Source organism: Rhinopithecus roxellana, chromosome 2, assembly GCF_007565055.1.
Source record: "Rhinopithecus roxellana isolate Shanxi Qingling chromosome 2, ASM756505v1, whole genome shotgun sequence".
Taxonomy (NCBI): Eukaryota; Metazoa; Chordata; class Mammalia; order Primates; family Cercopithecidae; genus Rhinopithecus; species Rhinopithecus roxellana.
This window is the reverse complement of record NC_044550.1, coordinates 30,674,200-30,702,196: the sequence shown is the minus strand read 5'-3', so window position 1 is coordinate 30,702,196 and position 27,997 is coordinate 30,674,200. Positions and strand designations below refer to the sequence as shown.

General features: G+C 36.8%; 1 protein-coding gene across 1 annotated transcript in view; it reads right to left on the bottom strand.

The window, feature by feature from the left end:
* The window catches only part of NDST3 (N-deacetylase and N-sulfotransferase 3), a 223,764-nt gene that overhangs the window by 122,425 nt on the left and 73,342 nt on the right, over positions 1-27,997 (bottom strand). The window contains exon 4 of the mRNA XM_010364853.2: positions 26,162-26,316. Coding sequence (XP_010363155.1) covers positions 26,162-26,316 — 155 coding nt within the window. The remainder of the gene's footprint in view (positions 1-26,161; positions 26,317-27,997) is intronic.

The following is a 27,997-nucleotide window of genomic DNA, read 5'->3' as shown; positions in this document are numbered from 1 at the left end:
TCGACATTAAGACTTCTCTTAGTAGCTTTCCTCGTTTTTTCATAGTACACAGCACAGTTTGTAAGCATGTATTTTTTGCATAGAAAAGACATTTATGTAATATCTCTCTTTTTCATTAAACAATAAGCTTCATGAAATTTAGGTTCCATTTTATCCACTGCGATATGCTCAGTGTCTTGCCAACAGCAAGTATTCAACAAATACTAGTGAAAAAGTACATGATCTGATTCTGACTACCTCCTTCTATTCCAGTTTTCACTTTCTCAATTATCTTCATTACACTGCCTGTTTGTCTGAAGAATAAACATATGGTAACTCACAGGGAAATTTTAATATCTATGTAAATAATACTTGAAAGCGTTTTTGAGACTGTAGTTAAAAATTATGAGGGCAAAGCAAAATGGCAGAATAGAAGTCTACACCATTTGTACCCCCTGCAGGAAGACCAAATTTTAACAACTATCTGCATACAGAAAAGTACCATCAGAAAAACAAAAAATCAGGTGAGCAATCACAGTACCTCGTTTTATCTTCATAAAAGTTAATGAAAATGGCGTTGAGGAGGGTTGGAGAGACAATCTTGAATCACCAATGCCCCCTTTCCCCTATCTCCCGGCAGTGGCCATGCAGTGCAGAGGGTCTGTGTATGTGGGGGAGGGAGAGCACAGTGACTGGGGGACTTTATATTGAACTCAGTGCTACCCTGTCATAGCACAGAGCAAATCCATGCCGGGCTTAGCCTTTGCTCACACATGGAGGGAGCATTTGGACCAGACTTGGCCAAGGGGAAGTCATGCATGTTATCAGTTAGTGCTCGAGTTTCTTGTTAAATCTCGCCACCATGGGCCAACATGCTCTAAGGTCCGTGGTAAACTTGAAAGACAGTCTAGCACACAAGGACTGCAATTCTTAGGCAACTCCTAGTGCTGGGTTGGGATTAGAGCCAGTACACTAGGGTGGCATGTGACCTAGGGAGACATTAGCCAGAGCAGCTAAAGGATTGCTTGCGCCACTCCTTCCCTAATCCCAGGAAGTGCAACTCACAGCAATGAAAGTGTCTCCTTCCTTCTGTTTAAAGGGAGAAGAGTAAAGAGTAAAGAGGACATTGTGTTGCATCTTGGATACCGGCTCAGCCATAGTAGGACAGGGCACCAGGCAGAGTCATGAGGCCCCCATTCTAGGCACTAGCTCCTGGAGAACATTTCTTGACACACTCTGGGACAAAAGGGAACCCATTGTCTTAAAGAGAAAGATCCAGTCTTGGAAGGATTCATCACCTGCTGATTAAAGTGCTCTTGGGCCCTGAATAACCATCAATGATAGCCAGGGAGCATGCTGTGAGCCTTGGGCACTTGGGATGTGCTTACTACATGTGTGACCCAGCACATTCCCAGCAGTCGTGACTATGGTGAAAGACTCCTGTTTGAGAAAAGCATAGGGAAAAGTAAAGGGGACTCTGTCTTGCACCTTATGTACCAGCTTGGTCACAGTGGGGTAGAGCAATAAGCAGGCCCTTGGGATCTCTAATTCCAGGCCTAGGCTCTTGAACAGCATTTCTGGAACTTCTCTTGGTCAGAGGGGAACCCACTGTGCAGAGGGTGAATTGCCGGCCTGGAGGCATTCACCACAAGCTGACAGAAGAACCCTTGGTTTTAAGTGAACATTGCCAGTGGCCTGGCAGAACCCTGCCAAGGGCTGCTGGTGGTGATGCTCAGAGGGAGAGGCTCTTCTCCCTGTGGAAAGGAGAAGGAAGAGCAGGAAGTACTTTGTAGTATGGTTTTAGTATCAGCTTAGCCACAGTAGAACAGAACATCAGGCAAATTCATAATGTTTTTCACTCTAATTCTTGGCTCCCAGACACCATATCTGGACCTTCCTGGGGCCTGGAGGAACTTGCTACTCTGAAGGGAAGGACACAAACCTGGCTGGCTTTGCCACTTTCTGATTGTAGTGGCCTAGCGCCTTGAGTGAACATAAGTGGTAGCCAGGTAGTGGTTATAGTGGGCCTTGGACAAGACTCAGTGTTGTGCTGACTGAGTCTTTAGGCCTGACCCAGTACAGTCCCAGTTATAGTGGCCATAGGGGTGTTTGAATCATCATAATCCCAGTTCCAGGCAGCTCAGCACAGAGAAAGAGACTCTGTTTGTTTGGGAGAAACTAAGGGAAATGAACAAGAATCTCTGCCTATTAATCCAGAGACTTCTTCTAGATCTTCTCCAAGACCACCAAGATGGTACCTCTATGAGTCTGCAAGAACCACAGTGATATTGGGCTTGGGAACCAAGCATCTTCAAATATCTGAAAAGCCTTCTCAAGGACCAGCATAAACAAGCCCAGACTGCAAAGGCTGTAATAAATATCTAACTGTTCTATGCGCAGACACAGATGAGCATCTACAAGCATCAAGATGATCCAGGAAAACGACCTCACCAAATGAACTAAATAAGGCACCAGGGACCAATCCTAGAGAAATAAGGATGTGTGACCTTTCAGACAGAGAACTCAAAATGGCCATTTTGAGGAAACTCAAAGAAATTCAAGATTAACACAGATAAGGAATTCCAAATTCTATCAGATTAATTTTACAAAGACATTGAAATAATGAGAAAGAATCAAGCAGAAATTCTAGAGTTGAAAAATGCAATTGACATACTGAAGAATGCATCAGAGTCACTTAATAGCAGAATTGATCAAGCAGAGGAAAGAATCAGTGAGCTTGAAGACAGCCTATTGAAAATACACAATCAGAAGAGACAAAAGAAAAACAAAACAAAATGAAAACAACATAGCACACCTATAAGATCTAGAAAATAGCCTGCAAAGGGCAAATCTCAGAGATATTGGTTTTAAAGAAGAGGTAGAAAAACAGCTAAGGGTAAAAAGTTTGTTCAAACGAATAATAACAGAAAAACCTCTCAAACCTGGAGAAAGACACCAACATTCAAGTACAAGAAGGTTATGGAGCACTAAGCAGATTAACTGAAAGAAGACTACCTCAAGGCATCTAATAATCAAACTCTCAAGAGTCAAGGACAAAGACAGAATCCTAAATGCAGCAAGAAAAAAGTAACAAATAACATTCAATGGAACTCCAATACATCTGGCAGCACACTTTTCAGTGGAAGCCTGACTGGCCAGGAGAGGGTGGCAATACATATTTAAAGTGCTGAAGGAAAAGAACTTTTATGCTAGAATAGTATATCTGGTGGAAATATTCTTCAAGCATGAAGGAGAAATAAAGACTTTCCCAGACAAACAAAAGCTGAGGAACTTCATCAACACCAGACCTGTCTTACAATAAATACTAAAGGGAGTTTTTCAATCTTAAAGAAAAGGATATTAATGAGCAAGAAGAAATCATCTGAAGGTAAAAATACACACTGGTAATAGTAGGTACACAGAGAAACAGACTATGATAACACTGTAATGGTGATGTGTAGATTACTCTTAAGTAGAAGGACTAAATGATGAACCAATCAAAAGTGGTACTACAAAAACCTTTCAAGATATAAACAGTAAAATAAGACATAAGGAACAACAAAAATTAAAAAGTGAGGTGATAAAGTGTAGTGTTGTCTTTCTGTAGAGTTTGTTTACGCAATCAGTGTTAAGTTGTCATCAGTTTAAAATAATGAGTTACAAGACAGTATTTGCTACTCTCATGACAACCTCAAATCAAAAAACACAACAGAAACAAGCAAGAAGTTAAAGCACAAGAAAAAATTATCTTCACTAAAAGGAAGACAGGAAGGAAGAAAAGAAGAGAGTGCAAACCCCCAAACAACCATAAAACAAATAACAAAATGGCAGGAGTAAGTTTCTACAAGTAAATAATAACATTAAATACAAGTGAACTAAACTCTGTGATTAAAAGACACAGAGTGGCTAGATGGATGAAAATATAAGACTCTATGATCTGTTGCCCACAGGAAACACACTTCACCTATAAAGATACACATAGACTGAAAATAAAGGGATGTAAAAAGGTATTCTGTGCCAATTGAAATAAAACATGAACAGGAGTAGTTATATCAGACAAAATAGACTTGAAAACAATTACTCTGAGAAGAGACGAAGAAGGTCACTATATAATGATAAAGGAATCAACCCAGTAATAGTATATAACAATTTTAAATATATACGCACCCAACTCTGGAGCACACAGCTATATAAAGAAAATATTATTAGTGCTAAAGAGAGATATAGACCCCAATACAGTAATAGTTGGAGATTTCAACACTCCACTTTCAATATTGGACAGATGTCCCAGACAGAAACTCAACAAAAATGTTGGACTTAATCAGCACTATACAACAAATTAATCTAATATATATTTATAGAACATTTCAACCAAAGGCTACAGAATATGCATTCTTTTTCTCAGCACATGGATCATTTTCAAGGATAGACCATATGTTAGGTCATAAAACAAGTCTTAAAACATTTACAAAAATCCAAACAATATCAAGCATCTTCTCTGACAACAATGGAATAAAACTAGAAATCAACAAGAGGAATTTTGGAAACTATACAAACTCAATGAAAATTAAACAATATGCTCTTGAATGATCAGTGGGTCAATGAAAAAATTAACATGAAAATTGAAAAATGTTTTGGAAAAGAAATGATAATGGAAACACAACATGCTAAAACCTATGGGATACAGCAAAAGCAGTACTAAGAGGAAAGTTTACAGCTGTAAGTGCCTACATCAAAAAAGAAAAAAAAAAACCTTCAAATAAATAACCTAACAATGCATCTTAAAGAATTAGAAAAGCAAGTGCAAACTGAACCCAAAAATAATAGGAGAAAAGAAATAATAAAGATCAAAGCAGAAATAAATGAAATTGAAATGAAGAAAACAATACAAAAAAGTCAATGAAACAAAAAGGATTTTTCTAAGATAAACAAAATCAGCAAACCATTAGCCAGATTAACAAAGAAAAAAAAGGGTGAGGACCTGGATAAATAAAATCAGATATGAAAAAGGAAGCACTACAACTGATATTGCAGAAATTCAAAGGGTCAGTAGTGGCTACTATGAGCAACTATATGCCAATAAACTGGAAAACTTACAGGAAATGAATAAATTCCTTGGCGTATACAGCCTACCAAATTGAACCATGAAGAAATCCAAAACTTGAAAAGACCAGTAACAAGTAATGAGATTGAAGACATACTAAAACATCTCCCAGTAAAGAAACGCCCAGGACTTCATGGCTATACTGCTGATTTCTACCAAACATTTAAAGAAGAACAAAGCAGCAATCCTACTGAAACTATTCCAAAAAATAGAGGAGGAGGGAATACTTCCAAACTCATTCTATGAGGTCAGTATTATCCTGATACCAAAACCAGATAAAAACACATCAAAAAAAGAAAACTACAGGCCAATATCTCTGATGAATACTGATGCAAAAATTTTCAATAAAATACTAACAATCCAAATCCAACAATACATTGAAAAGGTCATTTATCATGACCAAGTGAGACTTATCCTTGGGATGCAAGGATGGTTCAATATACTCAACTCTGGATCAAGGTGATACACCATATCAACAGAATGAAGGACAAAAATCATAACAATCATTTTGATTCATTCTGAAAAAGCATTTGATAAAACCGAACATCCCTTCATGATAAAAACCCTCAACAAATGTGGTATAGAAGGTACATACCTCACCATAATAAAAATCCCTCTATGACAGATGCAAAGCTGGTATCATACTGAATTGGGAAAAACGGAAAGGCTTTCCTCTAAGATCTGGAAGACAACAAGGATGCCCACTGTCACCACTGTTATTCAACATAGCACTGGACGTCCTAGCTATAGCAATCAGAAAAGAGAAAGAAATGAAGGGCATTCAAGTTGGACAATAAACAGTTAAATTATCCTTGTTTCCAGATGGTATAATCTTATATTTGGAAAAACCTAAAGACTTCACCAAAAAACTATTAGAACTGATAAACAAATTCAGTAAAATCCAAGATACAAGATCAACCTACAAAAACCAGTAACATTTCTATATGCCAATGGTGAACAATGCAAAAACAAGTCAAAATGTAATATAGTAGCCACAAATAAAATTAAATACGTAGGAATTAACCAAAAAGCGAAAGAGCTCTACAATGAAAACTATAAAACACTGATGAAAGAAATTAGAGTGCACCAAAAAAATAAAAAGATATTTCATGTTCATGGATTAGAAGAATCAATATTGTTAAAATGTCCATACAAAACAAAGCTATCTACAGATTCAATGAAATATTTATCAAAATGCCAATTATATTTTTCACAAATATACAATATAATCCAAAAATTTATATGGAACCACAGAAGGTCCAGAGTAGCCAAATCTATCCTGAACAAAAAGAACAAAACTGGAAGAATCACATTACCTGATTTCACATTATACTACGGAGTTATAGTAACCAAAACAACATGCTACTGGCATATAAACAGATACACAGACCAATGGAATAGAACAAAGAACACAGAAACAAATTAATACACATGCAGTCAATTCATTTTTGACAAAGGTGCCAAGAACATACACTGGAGAAAGGACAATCTCTTCAGCAAGTGGTGCTTGAAAAACTAGATTTCCATGTGTAGAAAAATTAAGCTGAACCCCTGTTTATCACCAAATACAAAAATCAAATCAAAATAGATTAAAGACTTAAACATAAGACCTCAAACTATGAAACTACAATAAGAAAACACGGGGGAAACGCTCCAAGACATTGGTCTTGTCAAAAATTTTGTGGGTAATACCCCACAAGCACAGGCAACCAACAAAAAATGGACAGATGGGATCACATCAAGTTAAAATGTTTTTGCACAGCAAAAGAAACAATCAACAAAGTGAAGAGACAGCCCACAGAATGGGAGAAAATATTTGCAAACTCCCCACTTGACAAGAGATTAATAACCAGAATATATAAGAAACTCAAACAACTCTAGAGTAAAAAAATCTCATAATCTGAATAACTAATGGACAAAGGGCTTGAACAGACATTTCTCAAAAGAATACATACAAATGGCAAACAGGCATTTGAAAAGATGCTCAACATCATTGATCATCAGAGAAATGCAAATCGAAAACTATAATGAGATGTCATCTCACCTCGATTAAAATGGCTTTTCTCCAGAAAGACAGGCAATAACAAATGCTGGAGAGGATGTGGAGAAAAGAAAACCCTCATACGCTGTTGGTGGGAATGTAAATTAGTGCAACTACTATGAAGAACAGTTTGGAGGTTTCTCAAAAAACTAAAATTAGAACTACCATATGATCCAGCAATCCCACTGCTGAGTATATGCCCAAAAGAAAGGAAATCAGTGTATCAACTCTCATGTTTGTTGCAGCACTGTTTACAGTAGGCAAGATTTGGAAGCAACCAGTGTCTATTAACCGATGAATAGATAAAGAAAATTATATATATATATATATACACACACACATATATATATATGATAATAGTACACCATGGTATACTATTCAGCCATAGAAAAGCATGGGATTCAGTTACCTGCAGCAATATAGATGGAACTAGAGGTCATTATCTTAAGTGAAATAACCAAGACATAGAAAGACAAACATCGCATGTTCTCACTTATTTGTGGTATATAAAACAAAACAATTGAACACATGGAGATAGAGAGTAGAAGGATGGTTACCAGAAGCTGGGTAGGATAGTGGATGTTGCAGGGGAGGTGGGCATCATTAGTGAGTACAAAATATAACTAGGAAGCATGAATAATATGCACTATTTGATAGCACCATGGGATGATTATAGTCAAAATTATATAAAAAATTGTACATTTAAAAATAACTAAAAGTATAATTGGATTGTTCATAACACTAAAGATAAATGCTTGGCAGAGGTGGAGATCCCAGTTTTCATGATATGATTATTACATATTGGATGCATCTATGAAATATTTCATGTATCCCATAAATATATACACCTACTGAGTACCCACAATAATTAAAAATTAAAGAAAATTATTATTCCATGAAGCCACCTTTATTTATTTCTATAAACTCATATATTTGTTATATTACATAAAGTTAAAAATTACAAGATTTTCCTAAATTATGCATTGAAATATTTTCAAATAGACAACGTGAAAATAATACAATTTTGTCAGGCAAAAAGTAATGTTGTAGTCTTTAGAACAATTTTCCTAAAAACTAAAAGAGAAAAATAGCATTTAGGTATTTGAAAAATACAATTAGCTTCATTACTGAAGAAAAAATTGTTTATTACTGTCTTTAATGATAGGTCTGTATTTAGACTCTTGCTAGTAATTAAAAATGGCACTTAACTTTCAGTTTTTGTCTCTATTTCAATTTTTCTAAACAGAAACACCTTTGTAATTTTCATTAATGACTAGAAGGCTCATTGTCTATTTCCATATTTTGCAGATTAGCAAATATGCAAACTAATGTAATTTACGGAAAACCCTACAATGACAGGAAATCAAACAGACATTCTGCATGCTACAGTGAAAAACGAATCCCAAACTTCATTACAGTATAATTTGGAAATACTTCAAAATGCTTTCCTGGAGTTCATTTTGGTTGGAATATCCCAATTCCTCAGTATACAGAAGTTCATGTTTTGGTTAACTATCTCATAGTATTGAGAAATTACATACATAATTTACATTGGTTGAAGATTAAGTTTCTCTATATTTACATTTGGTAGTATATTTCGAAGTTGATTCTAGAAAAACATTTTTTTCCCTCCTAGAGTTTTAAAGTGGCTTCATTGAAAACTATGGCTTTTTGGGGAAAAAAAAACTGTCACTTCCTTAAAAACTACAGCTATTTGAGATATTATTTAACAAAGAAAAGAATACATTTTTCTATATGATAGGACCATAATTCTGACCAGCTGCCTCCTTCTGTTTGGAAAATTAAATTAGCATCTTTTAATATATAAGGCACTTGCATGAGTGCAGGCACACACGTGTGCATGTACACACACACAGGTATATGAAATATGAAGAAAATAAATTTATGAAACTATTTCCTTGAATTGTGAAGCATTTTCAAGCTTCTAATGATGATTTGTTTTCCTAAGCTGACACTGATGGGCTACACCACAATTCAGCTTATAAGAACCTGTGGAACCTCTGGCACCCACAGAAGGAGTCCTGTAGTAGCTGCAATCATTGGGAGAAAGTAAGAAATGGCATGGCTGTTGGCAAAGTGGCCCAATATATGTAAAAGTTGCTATTCAAAGGAAGCTGACTGTCTTCTTAGCCTACAACAAAATAAGGCAAGTCAGGATCATTAGGTTAGGGAATTTAGGTTTGGTACTACATGCAAAGATTATTAAATATTAGACTATGTTCCTGTGATAAATGATAATATTTCTGGTATGGTTTGAAATGAAAAATCTTGAAAAAATTAATTACCTCAGCATAGGAATCTGATTTTTCATTTTCTAAAAAATTGTAAAATAAAAGGATTGTAAAAGTAGTCACTAAAGTCCAGGTTTATAATTCTGTGTTTCTTTGACATAATCTTTGTGGTTTTAGAAATGATTTTATATTCAGATGCTAAATATGAATGTACTATTTTTAATCCATGAACAAATTTAAACTCCCATGTACAATTTTCTTTCTACATACTTAAGGATGGAATAATCTTCTAAAATATGGTAGACACAGTTACATAAATTTGGTTAATATTTATAGATTTGACCACTAAATATTTCTCTAGTTTCCTTACATGGTGTTCTTTGATTTATAATATGAATTTTGGTTTGCTAGGTGGTATGTGAAAAAATGTCTAGGATGATAATGTTGTTTTTAGTAGATTTGTTTTAAGGGTTCAGGAATCATCCCCTGTTGGCAGCTATTGTATTAATAAAGAATTTGTCTGGTCTTCCTTATCCCTGATTCCTGGGAGATAACTCCTAACTCTGTGGAATTTCCTGAGTGATAGGAATGTCTTTGTTACTTATGGTGAGACCCTGAAACTATATCTGAGTTTATGCTAACAAGATGACTCAGGATGAAGGTTAGTCATGCCAGGAAGTTCCACCATGTAATTACAGAGTGAGAGCTTTGAGCCAGGTAATATCAGCCTCACCTTAGGGTAGGCGAGAGGAGTTGGAAATTGAGTTCAATCACGTGGCCAATAATACAATCAAACATGCCTATATAATGACACCCTCATAAAAAAATCTGGAACTTGAGGTTTAGTTGAGTCTCTCTGGGTAGTGATATTCCTATGGATCCAGAAAGTCCAGGAAAGAGATATTCTTTGTCTCACAAGATAGCAAAAAATATGGCTATAAAATAAAAGTAACAAAAGTCTTTGGATAAAAGTGTTAAAAGTGTTAATAATGAGATCTTGTAAAACCGAATGGCATTACAGCAACTTATAAAACAGAAGTGTCACCTTATCACTCTGGAGTTACTCATCTCCGGAAAAGAGATGAGTGTATGGTGTTTAATTTAGTATATAGTGAGAAAAGAGTCTTAATTCTTTCAATATCTCAAAATAGCCAAACCCATGACAATGAAATTATCCTTGTACCAGGAATTCTAGGGATAGGGAGTAGCATAGTATCATGAAGAGAGTACAGATTTAGGAGAGCACAGATTTGAGTCCTGGGCTCAATCTCAGTGCTTCTCTGCATTGGTCCGAGGACTCTGGCACGTTATGCAAATTCACCATGCCTTGATTCCCTCATTTGCCAAGTAGGGGTAACAAAACTAATGATCTCACAGAGTTGTTCAGAGTGAAGGGTATAAACAAAGTTATTGGTCAAGTGCCATTTAATTTTATTTGGTTAACAGTATACTTTATTTGGGGGAAACAAAAACAAGCAAAACAAAACAAAACAAAACAAGGTAAGCTGGGACACCTCTAACCATTACTTTTATTCTTAAACAACTCAGAATGCTTATTTCAGAGCAGACATTCCTCAAAGAAGATACATTGTCATTATCAATCATGTCTAAAAACAATGTCTTACTAAACAGTACACATTTTTTCTATTATACATACTAGATATTACACATAAAGTGGGAGGGAAGGAATACCTCTGGTGTACCATAGATTTGACAGAGCTGTAGCAATAACAAAAGCAAAAACCCCTTCTTAACACCACATACTCCTCTTTAAGCATTATCCCAAGTTAGCAGCTAAATTATTTCAAGAAATGGAATGACATTTTGTAAGCCAAATGTAGTAAGAAATTCCAGTAACAAAAGTTAAGCTAAAAATGTAGTACCAATACTGAAAAAGGGTTACAAAAGGTAGCACACTTGGCTTTAACTTTCATTTTTACTTGTAACCTTAAAGAAAAGAACTGTTTGCGGAAGAGTGACAGATTTTCTCCCAGTCTTCCCTAACAATTATAAAATTTATTTCAAGTACATTTTCATTTAACTGAGCATGTTGTTTTCCTCTCTTAGAGTTCCCTCCAGAATTTTTGAAGTGTTGCCATATCTTTGTTGAGTGTCTCATAAGTAAACATAGCACTAAAAGATGCACTTTTGTGAGAATACTCAAAAGAATGATGTAAACACTTGTACTTTGCACAGCCCAGGTTGGTATTTTTGAATTGCTGGGGTGCATTCAAGTAAACACAATAAGAGGTTTATAGAAATGTAAAATATGAATTTATGAAGCCTTACCTTTTATGCTACAGCAAAATAACTGAAAAGAAAATTATCTGGATTCATAATGGAGGAATTGAAAGTTTGGTTTAATTCAGCTTTTTCAGAGTTTGAAGCAATAAATTTTATGTGGACCTTTGGGGGTTTTTGAGAGATAAGAAAGCTATAAATAATTCAGGACAACCTCAAATTCTCAGAACACTTGCACATACATTTAATTTCTCTGAAAATATGCAAGGTTGATTAGGAATCTTGAAGTCTACATAGTCCTAATTTTAAGTGAAGTTTAATATTTCTGAAAGCATAAAATGTTGATATTGATTTTTGTTATAATCACTGTATACCCTCTGGTATTTCTAAAAGCCACCAGAACAGTAATGCTTGCAGCACTGAGATCGCAAACACAAGAAAACACATAAATCCCATAGACAGCTTTTTAGGAGAAAAACATTGTAAAAAGTCAGATTTGTATTCTGAAATTGTGTAAAAATATAACTCCCTAAGGAAGGAGTAGCATTTTGATTATGAGGTCTGTGTAACAGCAATAACAGTATCAATGACATGGCTACTTGTTAATTTTACAAACCATGGCTATTACATGGGCTTTGGAATTTGACAGACCTGGAATAAAAATCCTTTCTCCAGCTTTCACTGGCTCTGTGATTTTAGAAAAATTATATAAGCTTTTCAAGCCTTGCTTTCTTCATTTTCAATGTAAGAATAAGCAACCTCACAGGTGGCTGGGAGAATTAACTGAGGATGTATGGAAAGCACGAAGCACAATGTCTAGTAAATATTTGGAGCTCAACAATTTCTCTTCCTACATTTCCTTAAGAGAGTCAAGAATCTTTCTCACTGAACCGTAAGGTTCTGTTTCATGCAGGGGAAGCAGAATCACAGAATTTCAAGTTTCACGTTTCCTGATCTGAGCAAAAATTAAAGGAAAAAATGGGAAATCAGGGAGACTAGTTTGGAGGCTGCTGCAATAATCTAGGTGTGGGCTGAAAATTTGGAAGTGAAGTAGGCATGGAAAATTTTGAAAAGGAGCAGGAGCTGGTACAAAAGAAAAAAAAACTGAAAGAAATTGTTAAACGAGTGGGAACATGGAGTGGGAGACATGAAAATGCCAAAGCAGAGCCAAGGTTAGCACTCTTGTGGAATTTACTCTTACTTCTTCTTCTGCCATCACTTCCATCTCTGCCATGTTTATAACCACCTCTCAGAACGCAAGTGCCCCCTCCATCTTAAGTAAATGAAAGGCGTAAAAGGAAAGAACAGTGAAAATTCGGGAGCAGCAGGCATGGATCTGGAAATAGACATCCCCCACCCTCATACCCACATCTGACTCCAGCCCACCAGTATGAGTTTCTAGAAGAATTCATAAAGGCTTTTAGTTCATTTTGTGTCCACATAAATTTGGACAGTAAGGCACTATTTTCATGCAGTACATGTGCTAAATTTATCTTTCTTTTTATAAAATCAATTTAAGTTACCAGATAAATGTGCTGAAGATGAAATCTAGTATTTCTGTTAGAGAAAAAAGGGAAAGGAATTGAGGAATTCTTTCTACAATGTCTATCTTGTTAGAGAGTATGGAGTCTTCCCATAGGATGGAAAAGAAGGTAATCTGGACAGGAATTTACAAAGAAAAGAATTCCAATTAAAACCACTTTCAAAAGTTCAATGATATATCCAAATGAGAATACATTTTGCCCCACTGTAGATATGGGTAGGAGGGGTTATCTTCATGTAGGTGAAATATAGAACTTCTAAAGAAGAAGCAGCAGTTCACATTTGCAAAAAGTTTAAAGAAGAACACACAGACAGAAAAGTGGGAGGCTTAAACCCTGATGTTATTTTTGACCTGTTATTCTCTTTTGCTTCCTCATCATCCATCTGATAAAAAACCTTATTGAATCTATGTCAGAAATACTTTTCGCATCCAACTTCTTTATGATCCCACTTCTACTGGTTTAGTTAAAGCTGGCTTTTATTTCCTATCTTTTTTTGTTAATTTAATAGCAATCCAGTATGTCTACTTACATCCAATTTTCCCTGCTTGTCTTCATCCTAAACACTCCTTCTCTAATGTTCTGTGATTCTACCACCTACACGGAAGTGCTAGAACTTCAGAGTAGATGACAGTGTTATCTTGGAGTTCAAGATACGTAAAATACGTAGTTCTAAAAATAACTAGATATGACATTTCAATTTAGAAAAACAGATTTTAAAATATTCTGGTGAAAAATAGTTGTGCAACAATTGCTAGAAATAAGCCAGGGGAACACAACTAAAGGATATGTATTGCTCTACCACAAATCTCTAATCATGATATTATGTTCAACAATACTAATAACTTGAAGATGCAAAAGTCATACTTGTAAAATATAGGGATTACATAAAGCTGGGAAAGATATAAAGCATGTTAAATAACAGAGTAAGTCTTTAGCAGGAGGTTGATATACTAAAACACTGAGCATAGAACAAATATGGAATATTAAAGGGACAATTGTAATTCCAAGGCTAGCATTTAGTTTACAAAATCAATTGGATAAAAATAAATACTTGAAGGTTTAATAAATGGCTCATGGGCAGAGGGTCTGGCAGACACAGGTGGGATATGGTGGTATAAAAATTTAATGTGATCTTTGGCTACATTTATAGAAGTAAAGTGCACATAAAGGAAAAAAAAATTTACTATTTTCTGCTTTGATAACACCACATCAGTGGACAATAATGTTCAGATTGGGGCATATATTGGGAAGAAGAATGACAAATTGGAAATTGTATGAATATGACAACTGGGATGATGAGGGAGTTTGAAAACCTGTGGAATGCTTTGAGATACATCACCAAGAGAAAGCGTCATGCCTCTTTATTTTCTGTATTTCTGATGTTTTGATATTGGGGCCTTGCTAACCCTGGAGAGATTGCTGCTCTCAGGCTAGCCAATTCCTAAAGACAGCAAACACCACCCTGAGAGCACTCTCAGATGTCAATCAAGCAATTCAGAGCTCCTACCCTTGACTGCTTCCTTTATCAGACTCTCATATGTTGAGCAACTATCTCCCTCATCTAATCACCTCAGAGCAAAGTACCAGATGACTAAAGACAGCTCTTACATCTCAGAACACACTGAAATTATTCAAAGTAGGCAATCCTGAGCCTGCTTACCCTGTCTTGCCTTACCTTTCCTGCAGAAACCACAATAATACTCTTGCCCACATTTTCCCCTTCCTCCCTCTGCCTCCTGAGCAACCCTGGTGCCTCCCCTTGTGGCCCTGCATCCATGGTACACCCCCTTTCTTGGGAACTGTGAATAACAAACTAATCTTTTCAATGGCAGTCATCTCCTGATCTATTGGACTCACCATACCTGAATAATAACAAAACCTACATTATAATACAGTAATGATAGAATCTTAAGAGCTAGAAGAAACATTTACTTTTATTTTTATTTAACGAACATTGAGTACCATTCTATATACATATCTTACCTAGATTAGAAGAACTCTACTTCTTAAATCTATATTACTTCCATACCTTTCCTTATAAATATACTGATTCTAGTCACTTCTAAATCTTAAGACTGACTGATTATCTTCTGGAATGATACTAAAAATATCTACCAACCAGCATGCCGTGCCACTGAGCAATCAGAACTGCTGCCAGCTGAACAGCTGGAGCTCGGTGCTGGAGACTCTTTCTGGGCCAGGCCCCTTTAGTTCCTGAGAAATGGGGAGATTTGGGACACCTTGGGGAAGAATCTGATGTGGTAATGGGGTAGGAGTAAAGTATTGTCACATTTCAATATTGTAATAACTGGCATGGCCATACCAGTACTTTTGGTTGAGTAGTAGCCCTGATAATATATCCCTTAGTCTTCTTTTTTTTTTTTTTTTTATCTCTTGCCTTCTTGAATTTCCTTCAGCTATTCATTTTATGAAGTAAATTATAGACCTCATCATATTGGTCATTTTGCTCTGAACAATGGCCAGTGTCTTTCTTAAACTGTGCTGCTTGGATTACTCTAAAGTGGCCTACCAGCTGAGTGGACTCTGTGACCTGACTGGAATTCTCTATTTCTATTAGGATGCCTAGAATTATAATTTGTGCTCAATATCAGTAAAATGAAAATCTCATATGCCTTTTTATAAAGTGCATCACTGAAATAAAAGTGATAGTATTCATTCATTCTCTAGCTGGCAAGCAAACTAATTAAAAGATCATTCCTTAAGCCAGCAAGTCTTTCAATATATTTTAAATTACATTTGGATACTATAATCTTTATTTCCATATTGGAAAAGTTAACATACTCACTAATCTAAAAAGTTTTGTAATTGACAAGAGACATTCCGGCTAATGTAAATTAACAGGTTCTGCTGCACTTTGAAAAGAGAGGCAAAAAGGACACCATTTAAAAGAATGATGATAATGCAATTAGAAGTTCAATCTTCAGTAAGATTTTATGTTACCATGAACATCGTTCTACTACTACTAATTTTAATAGCATTGTCTATAAAAGCATTAAATATCATCTATTATTGGCAAAGCGTTCTATGATAGAAATATCTATTAACTATTTTATCATTAAAAATGTAACAACCACCATTTTCCAAAATTTAGATACAGTTCTTCAGTTAAGAGTATGTACTATTGAAGACTTTTTTGAGGTTAAAATAGAACACTATTTTACCTTTCTAATGATATGTTATTCTATTTTAAAAACTGTAGAGTCAATATTTTAAATTTTGTGGTAGGTCATTATTAGTGATAAATTTAATCTTCGCCTCAGAATTTGTACCTTTCAAAAAAAAAAAAAAAAAAATCCCCTGTTGAAATTTCAGTTTAACCCGTGAATTAGCCTATATTTGGTAACTAAAATTTTTTTCCAATCAGCCTCCAAAGCTGCATTTCCTGATGGGTGTAATCATCAAATGCAAGTTTGCTTAAAGGATTTACTTGACCTTTCATAATAAACTATTAGAGCTTTCAAAGACAAATTAAAATAGACATCAAATTTGTGTCCACAGTGTGGAAAGGGATAATAGGTAAGATGTATTTGTTAAAAGTCAATGAAAATAGCAGGTGTTTGGCTGTAAATGATGATAGCAAAGGCCAAAACCCGAAAGTTTTAGATCAGAGTCTCAGATTCTCCTAGCTGGAAAGGTACTTTAAATGTCCTCTAACCCAATTACCCATTTGAGTATTGCATCCATGACCTCCATTTTTGTTTGAACATCTATTTGCTCCCAAGACAGCCCACTACTTCTTTGCATGTTCTTTCATTTTCTTCATTGGGAAATACCCACACTCATTTTAAAATCAAGAGCCTCCAAGCTGGTGGAGAAGAGTAGGATATAATTCAATTTAGAAATGCAATTTTAGCACAGGTTAAACATTAGATTGTTCCATCTAGTGAGGTGAAATAGAATTTTCTCCAGAGTACTTTTCACTGAGTTAAAGTGGATTCTGTAGCTATACATGATAAGTGATATTTGGTCAAGTGGAAATTTCCTCAGATTTAGTTTTTTGTCTCCCCCACCCTTTTGACCCCCTCCAACATTTTAGAGACTCTGCCTATATTAGGGAACTTCAGAAAATCTGAGGGAAAAGTTGCCCTGTGAGTTCCACCTCAAGTTCTCCATTCCCTTTGTATTACCAGCATAACCAGATATTCCCTTGGATTACCAGCAGAAAAGAAATCTTGATTTACACCTGTGAATTGGGTTGGGAGGCTAGGGAGGAAGCCTGGGGGGGGGGGGGGGCACAATTTATGCAGCATTAGAAGACTTAACACTGCAATTTATGCAACATTAAGATTTCTGGTCTTAATTGTACTGCTAGTGAGTTTTATAATCATGAATAAATCACTGCATTTCTCTGATTCTCAGTTGCTTCATCTATAATAGGAGAATAAATAGACCTACAATTCGGGATTAATTTAAGGAAATAATAAAAATATGTTAAAATTGGAAACCCTTGATCTTTTCTTATTATATCTTTAAAGTCAGCAACAATGCAGTTTTGTAACCCTAATGCCTAATGGAAAGTAAAAGAGTTAACACATACTTAGAAATTGGGTAAAATTCATGTTAAACAAATATCATCCCAATACAAAGTAAACTTTTAAACTTAAGGATTTTTGTCCCTCTTACCTGTCTGTCCAAACACCTCAGGAGCCTAGGCAAAAATTAAAGATGGCAATTTTGGGGCAGAGCAAGATGGCCGAATAGGAACAGCTCCAGTCTCCAGCTCCCAGCACAAGCGACACAGAAGACAGGTGATTTCTGCATTTTCAACTGAGGTACTGGGGTCATCTCACTAGGGAGTAGTGGACAATCGGTGCTGGTCAGCTGCTGCAGCCCGACCAGCGAGAGCTGAAGCAGGGCGAGGCATCCCCTCATGTGGGAAGCACAAGGGGGAAGGGAATCCCTTTTCCTAGCCAGGGGAACTGAGACACACAACACCTGGAAAATCGGGTAACTCCCACCCCAATACTGTGCTTTACCAAAGGTCTTAGCAAATGGGCACACCAGGAGATTATATCCCACACCTGGCCGGGAGGGTCCCACGCCCATGGAGCCTCCTTCATTGCTAGCACAGCAGTCTGCGATCTAACTGCAAGGCAGCAGTGAGGCTGGGGGAGGGGCACCCGCCATTGCTGAGGCTTAAGCAGGTAAACAAAGCCTCTGGAAAGCTCCAACTGGGTGGAGCTCACAGCAGCTCAAGGCGGCCTGCCTGTCTCTGTAGACTCCACCTCTGGGGACAGGGCACAGCTAAACAACAACAACAGCAACAATAACAACAAAAAAGCAGCAGAAACCTCTGTAGATGCAAACAACTCTGTCTGACAGCTTTGAAGAGAGCAGTGGATCTCCCAACATGGAGGTTGAGATCTGAGAACGGACAGACTGACTGCACAAGTGGGTCCCTGACCCCTGAGTAGCCTAACTGGGAGACATCCCCCACTAGGGGCAGACCAACACCACACACCTCACATGGTGGAGTACACCCCTGAGAGGAAGCTTCCAAAGCAAGAATCAGACAGGTACACTCGCTGTTCAGCAATATTCTATCTTCTACAACCTCTGCTGCTGATACTCAGGCAAACAGGGTCTGGAGTGGACCTCAAGCAATCTCCAACAGACCTACAGCTGAGGGTCTTGACTGTTAGAAGGAAAACTAAGAAACAGGAAGGACACCCACACCAAAACCCCATCAGTACGTCACCATCATCAAAGACCAGAGGCAGATAAAACCACAAAGTTGGGGAAAAAGCAGGGCAGAAAAGGTGGAAATTCAAAAAATAAGAGGTCGTCTCCCCCTGCAAAGGAACGCAGCTCATCGCCAACAACGGATCAAAGCTGGTCAGAGAATGACTTTGACGAGATGAGAGAAGAAGGCTTCAGTCCATCAAACTTCTCAGAGCTAAAGGAGGAATTACGTACCCAGTGCAAAGAAACTAAAAATCTTGAAAAAAGAGTGGAAAAATTGATAGCTAGAATAATTAATGCAGAGAAGGCCATAAACGAACTGACAGAGATGAAAACCATGACACGAGAAATACATGACAAATGCACAAGCTTCAGTAACTGACGCGATCAACTGGAAGAAAGAGTATCAATGATTGAGGATCAAATGAATGAAATGAAGCGAGAAGAGGAATCTAAATAAAAAAGAAGAAAAAGAAATGAACAAAGCCTGCAAGAAGTATGGGATTATGTAAAAAGACCAAATCTACATCTGATTGCGGTGCCTGAAAGTGAGGGGGAAAATGGAATCAAGTTGGAAAACACTCTTCAGGACATCATCCAGGAGAACTTCCCCAACCTAGTAGGGCAGGCCAACATTCAAATTCAGGAAATACAGAGAATGCCACAAAGATACCCCTCGAGAAGAGCAACTCCAAGACACATAACTGCCAGATTCACCAAAGTTGAAATGAAGGAAAAAATCTTAAGGGCAGCCAGAGAGAAAGGTTGGGTTACCCACAAAGAGAAGCCCATCAGACTAACAGCAGATCTCTCGGCAGAAACTCTACAAGCCAGAAGAGAGTGGGGGCCAATATTCAACGTTCTTAAAGAAAAGAATTTTCAACCCAGAATTTCATATCCAGCCAAACTAAGTTTCATAAGTGAAGGAGAAATAAAATCCTTTACAGATAAGCAAATGCTTAGAGATTTTGTCACCACCAGGCCTGCCTTACAAGAGACCCTGAAGGAAGCACTAAACATGGAAAGGAAGAACCAGTACCAGCCATTGCAAAAACATGCCAAAATGTAAAGACCATTGAGGCTAGGAAGAAATTGCATCAACTAACGAGCAAAATAACCAGTTAATATCATAATGGCAGGATCAAGTTCACACATAACAATAGTAAGCTTAAATGTAAATGGACTAAATGGTCCAATTAAAAGACACAGACTGGCAAACTGGATAAAGAGTCAAGACCCATCAGTTTGCTGTATTCAGGAGACCCGTCTCACATGCAGAGACATACATAGGCTCAAAATAAAGGGATGGAGGAAGATCTACCAAGCAAATGGAGAACAAAAAAAGGCAGGGGTTGCAATACTAGTCTCTGATAAAACAGACTTTAAACCATCAAAGATCAAAAGAGACAAAGAAGGCCATTACATAATGGTAAAGGGATCAATTCAACAGAAAGAGCTAATGATCCTAAATATATATGCACCCAATACAGGAGCACCCAAATTCATAAAGCAAGTCCTTAGAGACTTACAAAGAGACTTAGACTCCCATACAATAATAATGGGAGACTTCAACGCCCCACTGTCAACATTAGACAGATCAACGAGACAGAAAGTTAACAAGGATATCCAGGAATTGAACTCATCTCTGCAGCAAGCAGACCTAAAAGACATCTGCAGAACTCTCCACCCCAAATCAACAGAATATACATTCTTCTCAGCACCACATCGCACTTATTCCAAAATTGACCACATAATTGGAAGTAAAGCACTCCTCAGCAAATGTAAAAGAACAGAAATTATAACAAACTGTCTCTCAGACCACAGTGCAATCAAACTAGAACTCAGGACTAAGAAACTCAATCAAAACCGCTCAACTACATGGAAACTGAACAACCTGCTCCTGAATGACTACTGGGTACATAACGAAATGAAGGCAGAAATAAAGATGTTCTTTGAAACCAATGAGAACAAAGATACAACATACCAGAATCTCTGGGACACATTTAAAGCAGTGTGTAGAGGGAGATTTATAGCACTAAATGCCCACAAGAGAAGGCTGGAAAGATCTAAAATGGACACTCTAACATCACCATTGAAAGAACTAGAGAAGCAAGAGCAAACACATTCAAAAGCTAGTAGAAGGCAAGAAGTAAGTAAGATCAGAGCAGAACTGAAGGAGATAGAGACACAAAAGACCCTCCAAAAAAATCAATGAATCCAGGAGTTGGTTTTTTGAAAAGGTCAACAAAATTGATAGACCGCTAGCAAGACTAATAAAGAAGAAAAGAGAGAAGAATCAAATAGATGCAATAAAAAATGATAAAGGGCATATCACCACCAACCCCACAGAAATCCAAACTACCATCAGAGAATACTATAAACACCTCTACGCAAATCAACTAGAAAATCTAGAAGAAATGGATAATTTCCTGGACACTTACACTCTCCCAAGACTAAACCACGAAGAAGCTGAATCCTGAATAGACCAATAGCAGGCTCTGAAATTGAGGCAATAATTAATAGCCTACCAACGAAAAAAAGTCCAGGACCAGATGGATTCACAGCTGAATTCTACCAGAGGTACAAGGAGGAGCTGGTACCATTCCTTCTGAAACTATTCCAATCTATAGAAAAAGAGGGAATCCTCCCTAACACATTTTATGAGGCCAACATCATCTTGATACCAAAACCTGGGAGAGACACAACAAAAAAAGAGAATTTTAGACCAATATCCCTGATGAACATCGATGCAAAAATCCTCAATAAAATACTGGCAAACTGGATCCAGCAGTACATCAAAAAGCTTATCCACCATGATCAAGTGGGCTTCATCCCTGGGATGCAAGGCTGGTTCAATATATGCAAATCAATAAACGTAATCCAGCATATAAACAGAACCAAAGACAAAAACCACATGATTATCTCAATAGATGCAGAAAAGGCCTTTGACGAAATTCAACAACCCTTCATGCTAAAAACACTCAATAAATTCAGTATTGATAGAACATATCTCAAAATAATAAGAGCTATTTATGACAAACCCACAGCCAATATCATACTGCATGGGCAAAAACTGGAAAAATTCCCTTTGAAAACTGGCACAAGACAGGGATGCCCTCTCTCACCACTCCTATTCAATATAGTGTTGGAAGTTCTGACTAGGGCAATCAGGCAAGAGAAAGAAATAAAGGGTATTCAGTTAAGAAAAGAAGAAGTCAAATTGTCCCTGTTTGCAGATAATATGATTGTATATTTAGAAAACCCCATTGTCTCAGCCCAAAATCTCCTTAAGCTGATAAGAAACTTCAGCAAAGTCTCAGGATAGAAAATTAATGTGCAAAAATCACAGGCATTCTTATACAGCAGTAACAGACAAACAGAGAGCCAAATCATGAATGAACTTCCATTTACAATTGCTTCAAAGAGAATAAAATACCTAGGAATCCAACTTACAAGGGATGTAAAGGACCTCTTCAAGGAGAACTACAAACCACTGCTCAGTGAAATAAAAGAGGACACAAACAAATAGAAGAACATAACATGCTCATGGATAGGAAGAATGAATATCATGAAAATGGCCATACTGCGCAAGGTAATTTATAGATTCAACGCCATCCCTATCAAGCTACCAATGAGTTTCTTCACAGAATTGGAAAAAACTGCTTTAAAGTTCATATGGAACCAAAAAAGAGCCCGCATTGCCAAGACAATCCTAAGTCAAAAGAACAAAGCTGGAGGCATCACGCTACCTGACTTCAAACTATGCTACGAGGCTACAGTATCCAAAACAGCATGGTACTGGTACTAAAACAGAGATATAGACCAATGGAACAGAACAGAGTCCTCAGAAATAATACCACACATCTACAGCCATCTGATCTTTGACAAACCTGAGAAAAACAAGAAATGGGGAAAGGACTCCCTATTTAATAAATGGTGCTGGGAAACTTGGCTAGCCATAAGTAGAAAGCTGAAACTGGATCCTTTCCTTACTCCTTATACGAAAATTAATTCAAGATGGATTAAAGACTTAAATGTTAGACCTAATACCATAAAAATCCTAGAAGAAAACCTAGGTAATACCATTCAGGACATAGGCATGGGCAAGGACTTCATGTCTCAAACACCAAAAGCAACGGCGACAAAAGCCAAAATTGACAAATGGGATCTAATTAAACTAAAGAGCTTCTGCACAGCAAAAGAAACTACCATCAGAGTGAACAGGCAACCTACAGAATGGGAGAAAATTTTTGCAATCTGCTCATCTGACAAAGGGCTAATATCCAGAACCTACAAAGAACTCAAACCAATTTACAAGAAAAAAACAAACAACTCCATCAAAAAGTGGGCAAAGTATATGAACAGACATTTCTCAAAAGAAGACATTCATACAGCCAACAGACACATGAAAAAATGCTCATCATCACTGGCCATCAGAGAAATGCGAATCAAAACCACAATGAGATATCATCTCACACCAGTTAGAATGGCAATCATTAAAAAGTCAGGAAACAATAGGTGCTGGAGAGCATGTGGAGAAATAGGAACACTTTTACCCTGTTGGTGGGATTGTAAACTAGTTCAACCATTATGGAAAACAGTATAGCGATTCCTCAAGGATCTAGAACTAGAAGTACCATATGACCCAGCCATCCCATTACTGGGTATATACCCAAAGGATTATAAATCATGCTGCTATAAAGACACATGCACACGTATGTTTATTGCGGCACTATTCACAATAGCAAAGACTTGGAATCAACCCAAATGTCCATCAGTGACAGACTGGATTAAGAAAATGTGGCACATATACACCATGGAATACTATGCAGCCATAAAAAAGGATGAGTTTGTGTCCTTTGTAGGGGCAAGGATGCAGCTGGAAACCATCATTCTCAGCAAACTATTGCAAGAACAGAAAACCAAACACCGCATGTTCTCACTCATAGTTGGAAACTGAACAATGAGATCACTTGGACTCGGGAAGGGGAACATCACACACCGGGGCCTATCATGGGGAGGGGGGAGGGGAGAGGGGGGAGGGATTGCATTGGGAGTTATACCTGATGTAAATGACGAGTTTATGGGTGCTGACGAGTTGATGGGTGCAGCACACCAACATGGCACAAGTATACATATGTAACAAACCTGCACATTATGCACATGTACCCTAGAACTTAAAGTATAATAATAAAAAAAGGCAATTTTATGATATTAGATATAATGATAAAAACAACAGCTGCCATCTATTGAGTGTTACATGCTAATTGCTGTTCCCAAATGCTTTATATATATGTATATGCTCTTTCATGTTGTTATGGCTGGAGAAGGACTGGTTCTGGATTCAGTCTTTTTTCATATCTATCCTCTCACAACAAAATGAAATCCACTTTTCCTGGATTTGATTAAACACTAAATAATATATTTGGTCTTATTTCTGAAGATCTATTACAACTACTCTCTACTGCTTCAAAAACAATAATGTGAATTGCCAACATGTAGTTAGGAATGACTCTTCTAAGAAATCTGCTTTCCTTGACACTTAGGTGGTTAAGAATGACCAGATATTGTTTTTGAATTATTCTTTTATTCATGATGCTTTTTAGTTGAGAATTCTAAAAAATGCATATAACTCCTGTGCATGCCTTTTCTAGCATATGTATTAAGTATATTCTTAGAATATGTACTTCCAAACATCTGCAAATGTTTTAAACATAAACATAATATTGGCATTCATTGATTCTTTCAAGTAATAATAGAACACCTATTATTCTAGATACTATTCTAGTTTCAACAGATAAAACAGTGAATGACATGTCTTTTATCAAAACTACTTTGGTACATTATTTTTGGAAAGCTATCAAAACAACAACAGCAACAATTTCACTTCTCACTTCTCAGTATCTTATCTTTTACTGGTGCTTTACTTTACTGTATTTATGTATTTTCTTCTCTCACAAATCCCTTTCTCTTTTTCTCAACAGATTTAGAAATAAACCACAAAGTAATTTTTTCTCCACATAATTTATTACTGATGAACATTGCCAGTATCAGCAATGTAGATTTCTGGAAATGATAGAATTAATGTTTGCTCTATTGAGATGTGAGTTTCAGGACTTTCTAATACAAATTCTGGCACTGTTTTACCAATTTTACATGCTGTTTATTATTTCCGTTTATATTTTTTAGGAAAAAAGATGACTCTCCTTCTCACAGGAGTTTTCATATGCCATCAAAACATTTTCACAATATCAGCATGGAGGAGCACTATTCTTGCTTTCTTGACAAAATATCAATATGTGGCAAAGGTGCACCTGAAGCTATTTGTTTATTTGGTGGAGTAGATTGAAGCTAAAAGACAAATATGGGCTCCTGATGCCACCATAAAGTATTTGGTCTTGTATATCCTCAAGAAAAAAAAATATATAGTGTATAAATTCTAACCTTGTCTTGTATATGTTTGAGTAAGGTACTGTGAGAACCAACTAAAATTTCTTAGCTCTAGCAACTGGTGTAGAAAACCATTCCATGTAAGTGTACCTCGGTACTCTCTCCGATCACAAGCACATTTTTCTTCATAATGTGCTTATTTAAACTTTTACTATAAATTTCCCTGTCCTGAATATAAACCCTTCAGTATTACATGGTGCACCTTGCTTCAGCTAAGCAAATGTTCCATCCGTACAACATATATGTTTGCAATGCTTTTAACTGTTTGGATTGAGTCTTTATTACCTCATGCAGTCATTATGGTCTCCTGCCTGCTCTTTTCTCTCAGCCTCATTTCATGCCAGTTCATCCTGATACCCAAGAATTATTCTTATTTCAGGATGTATCTAAAATCTCATTTCCAGAAGAACCCATCTTGGGCTACTCCCAGTGAAACTTACTTCTTTGAACTGTGGGTTTTCTGTCTGTAAGGTTTGGCATTAGATAATGAAAAAGTATTTTATTTTGTTGGGGAATTGTTTAACGTGCATATTCCTGCCTTCCCAGTGCAGCAGGAAACTCCTTCTGGACAGGAGCCATGTCTTAGGAGCTCTAACCATAACGTCATAATAAATTTTGTATCTTGTGAAGTCCCTCTTAAATTAGATCCTTCAAAACATTAAGTATAGTGGTGAGCACTCAATACAAACTCAAGAGCCACATACTGAAAGGTGGCAATACCAAAATCTTCTAAATGATCACATGAAAAAGTTACTTAAAAGCGCCGCTATGCCTCAGTATAATAACCTTTTCATTTCTCCAATCAGTGTACACTACTTCAATGCAACAGTCAAAGTGAATTACTTACTAAAGCAAATTTTTTGTTGAGAATCATCTGCTCCACCAAAGATGACTCGTTATGGAAGAGGTGGGGCTGCATATGGCTCCACATGTGAGGAAACCACCAGAACTCATCCACAGACCCCAACAGACAGTCATCCCCTTCATCTTCCTCTTCAGTTCCTTTAGGGGGGAAAAAGATTATCCAATTAATTCCAGTTACGCAGATCTATGATCAATCAATCAATCAATCAATCAACCTATCTATCTAATCTATTCTCATATATGTATTTAGAAGACATCATTTATTCTGTTTTATGTGTAAGGCTTTAAACCCAAATGTATCAAAGGAAAATCTGTTAGTCAGAAAATAATCAGAGACCATGTAAAACTCTTAAACGTTATTAAATATGAGACATGGATTTGAAATCACTGCAAGATGAAAATATATAACCATTCCCAAGGATATTAGAACTCTTAACTTTCAGCATTTTTGTGCAATTGGTAGTCTGGAGAGAATGGGGGATAAGTAGGAAATGTAATTGAGGAAATAGGAGTAAGGAATGTGTGTCACAGCCTCAGAAGTAGTAGGTCATTGTGACATGGGCTGCATATACAACAAAGTAATTCTTTTATTCAGGTTCCTCCTTAGGTCTGGGAAGAAGCTACTTAGTATTTGGTAAAAACTGATGTATAAGAAAGAGAAAAGAAGGAAATGTGGAAATTGTTATTGGGAAAATTAGAGAAAACTGAAGGATACACAAGAAGAAAGGGTGAAAGTGATGGACAGAAGTTGCGAAGTGGTGAAATCATGGTCACCACTATCAAAACAATCCAAGCTGCTCCTTGGTGGTACTCATGTTCCACATGCTTGTCCTTTCTCTCAAGTTGTTGGAAGAAGATTTTCCATCACGAAACTCCTGTTGGCTTAAGGGTCAGCCCTGTTGTTGTTTTTCGGAGGTTTCATACTTGAACTCATTTTATTTCCTCCCATTTTCCTTGGCCTGCAGTTCAGTTGACTGTGGGAAATTTCACTGTTGTTTTAACTTATTTGAAGGGGCTGAGTCCTTTTTCTACTTCCCCAGGCATAGCTTCTTTACTATAGCATAAAATAAGAACAGTATAAGGTGCTCACTACTGTCCTGGAACATCATAAGATAATACTAGTTATTACACAATTATGCAGCCACACTTGAATTTTCGCCACAACATTGAATCCAATAAGCTCCCAGAGTGGTGGGTTCTTCCTATGATGTCCTTTCTGTGTGGAGAAAAATTTCCTCCCATATTTTCAATGGCAGCTCTGATATGATTTGTTTTATTAGAGCCCTACAGGCTAAAGATGGAGAATGGACTGCTGCCAGTCATTCTAAACCCAGTCCCTGTTAACATTGTTCATTCAATTTCTCAAGAGAAGGGAGGCAGAGTCTATTGGCAGGGAAAGAATCAGGTCCTGTGATTTGGTGGGCATTGAAAACCTTTACTGGAGATGAAGGCATACTATGAGGTTTCATGGTCATTCAAATGTATACAGGAGAAACAAAGATTGAGTGCTATAGAGTGAGTGGAATAGCATAATCCTTCAAGGACAGTCTTCAGTTTCACTTTCATATGCTTAAGTACTCTGCTGCTATGAAGGAACTTCCTCTCCACTACATACAAAGATTACATCTTTAAATCTAATGTTTTATTTTCTTTAGTTTTTCTTCTTCATATACACTTATGTTACCATTATATAGTAGAACGAGTATAGCCTTTGAAGTCGGAAGTCTTTAGTTTATTTGTAGGTTCCAACACATTTGAGTTGTGTGGCCAAGTCACATGATCTCTTTAATGTCTGTATTCACGTAGGTAAAAAGATGGA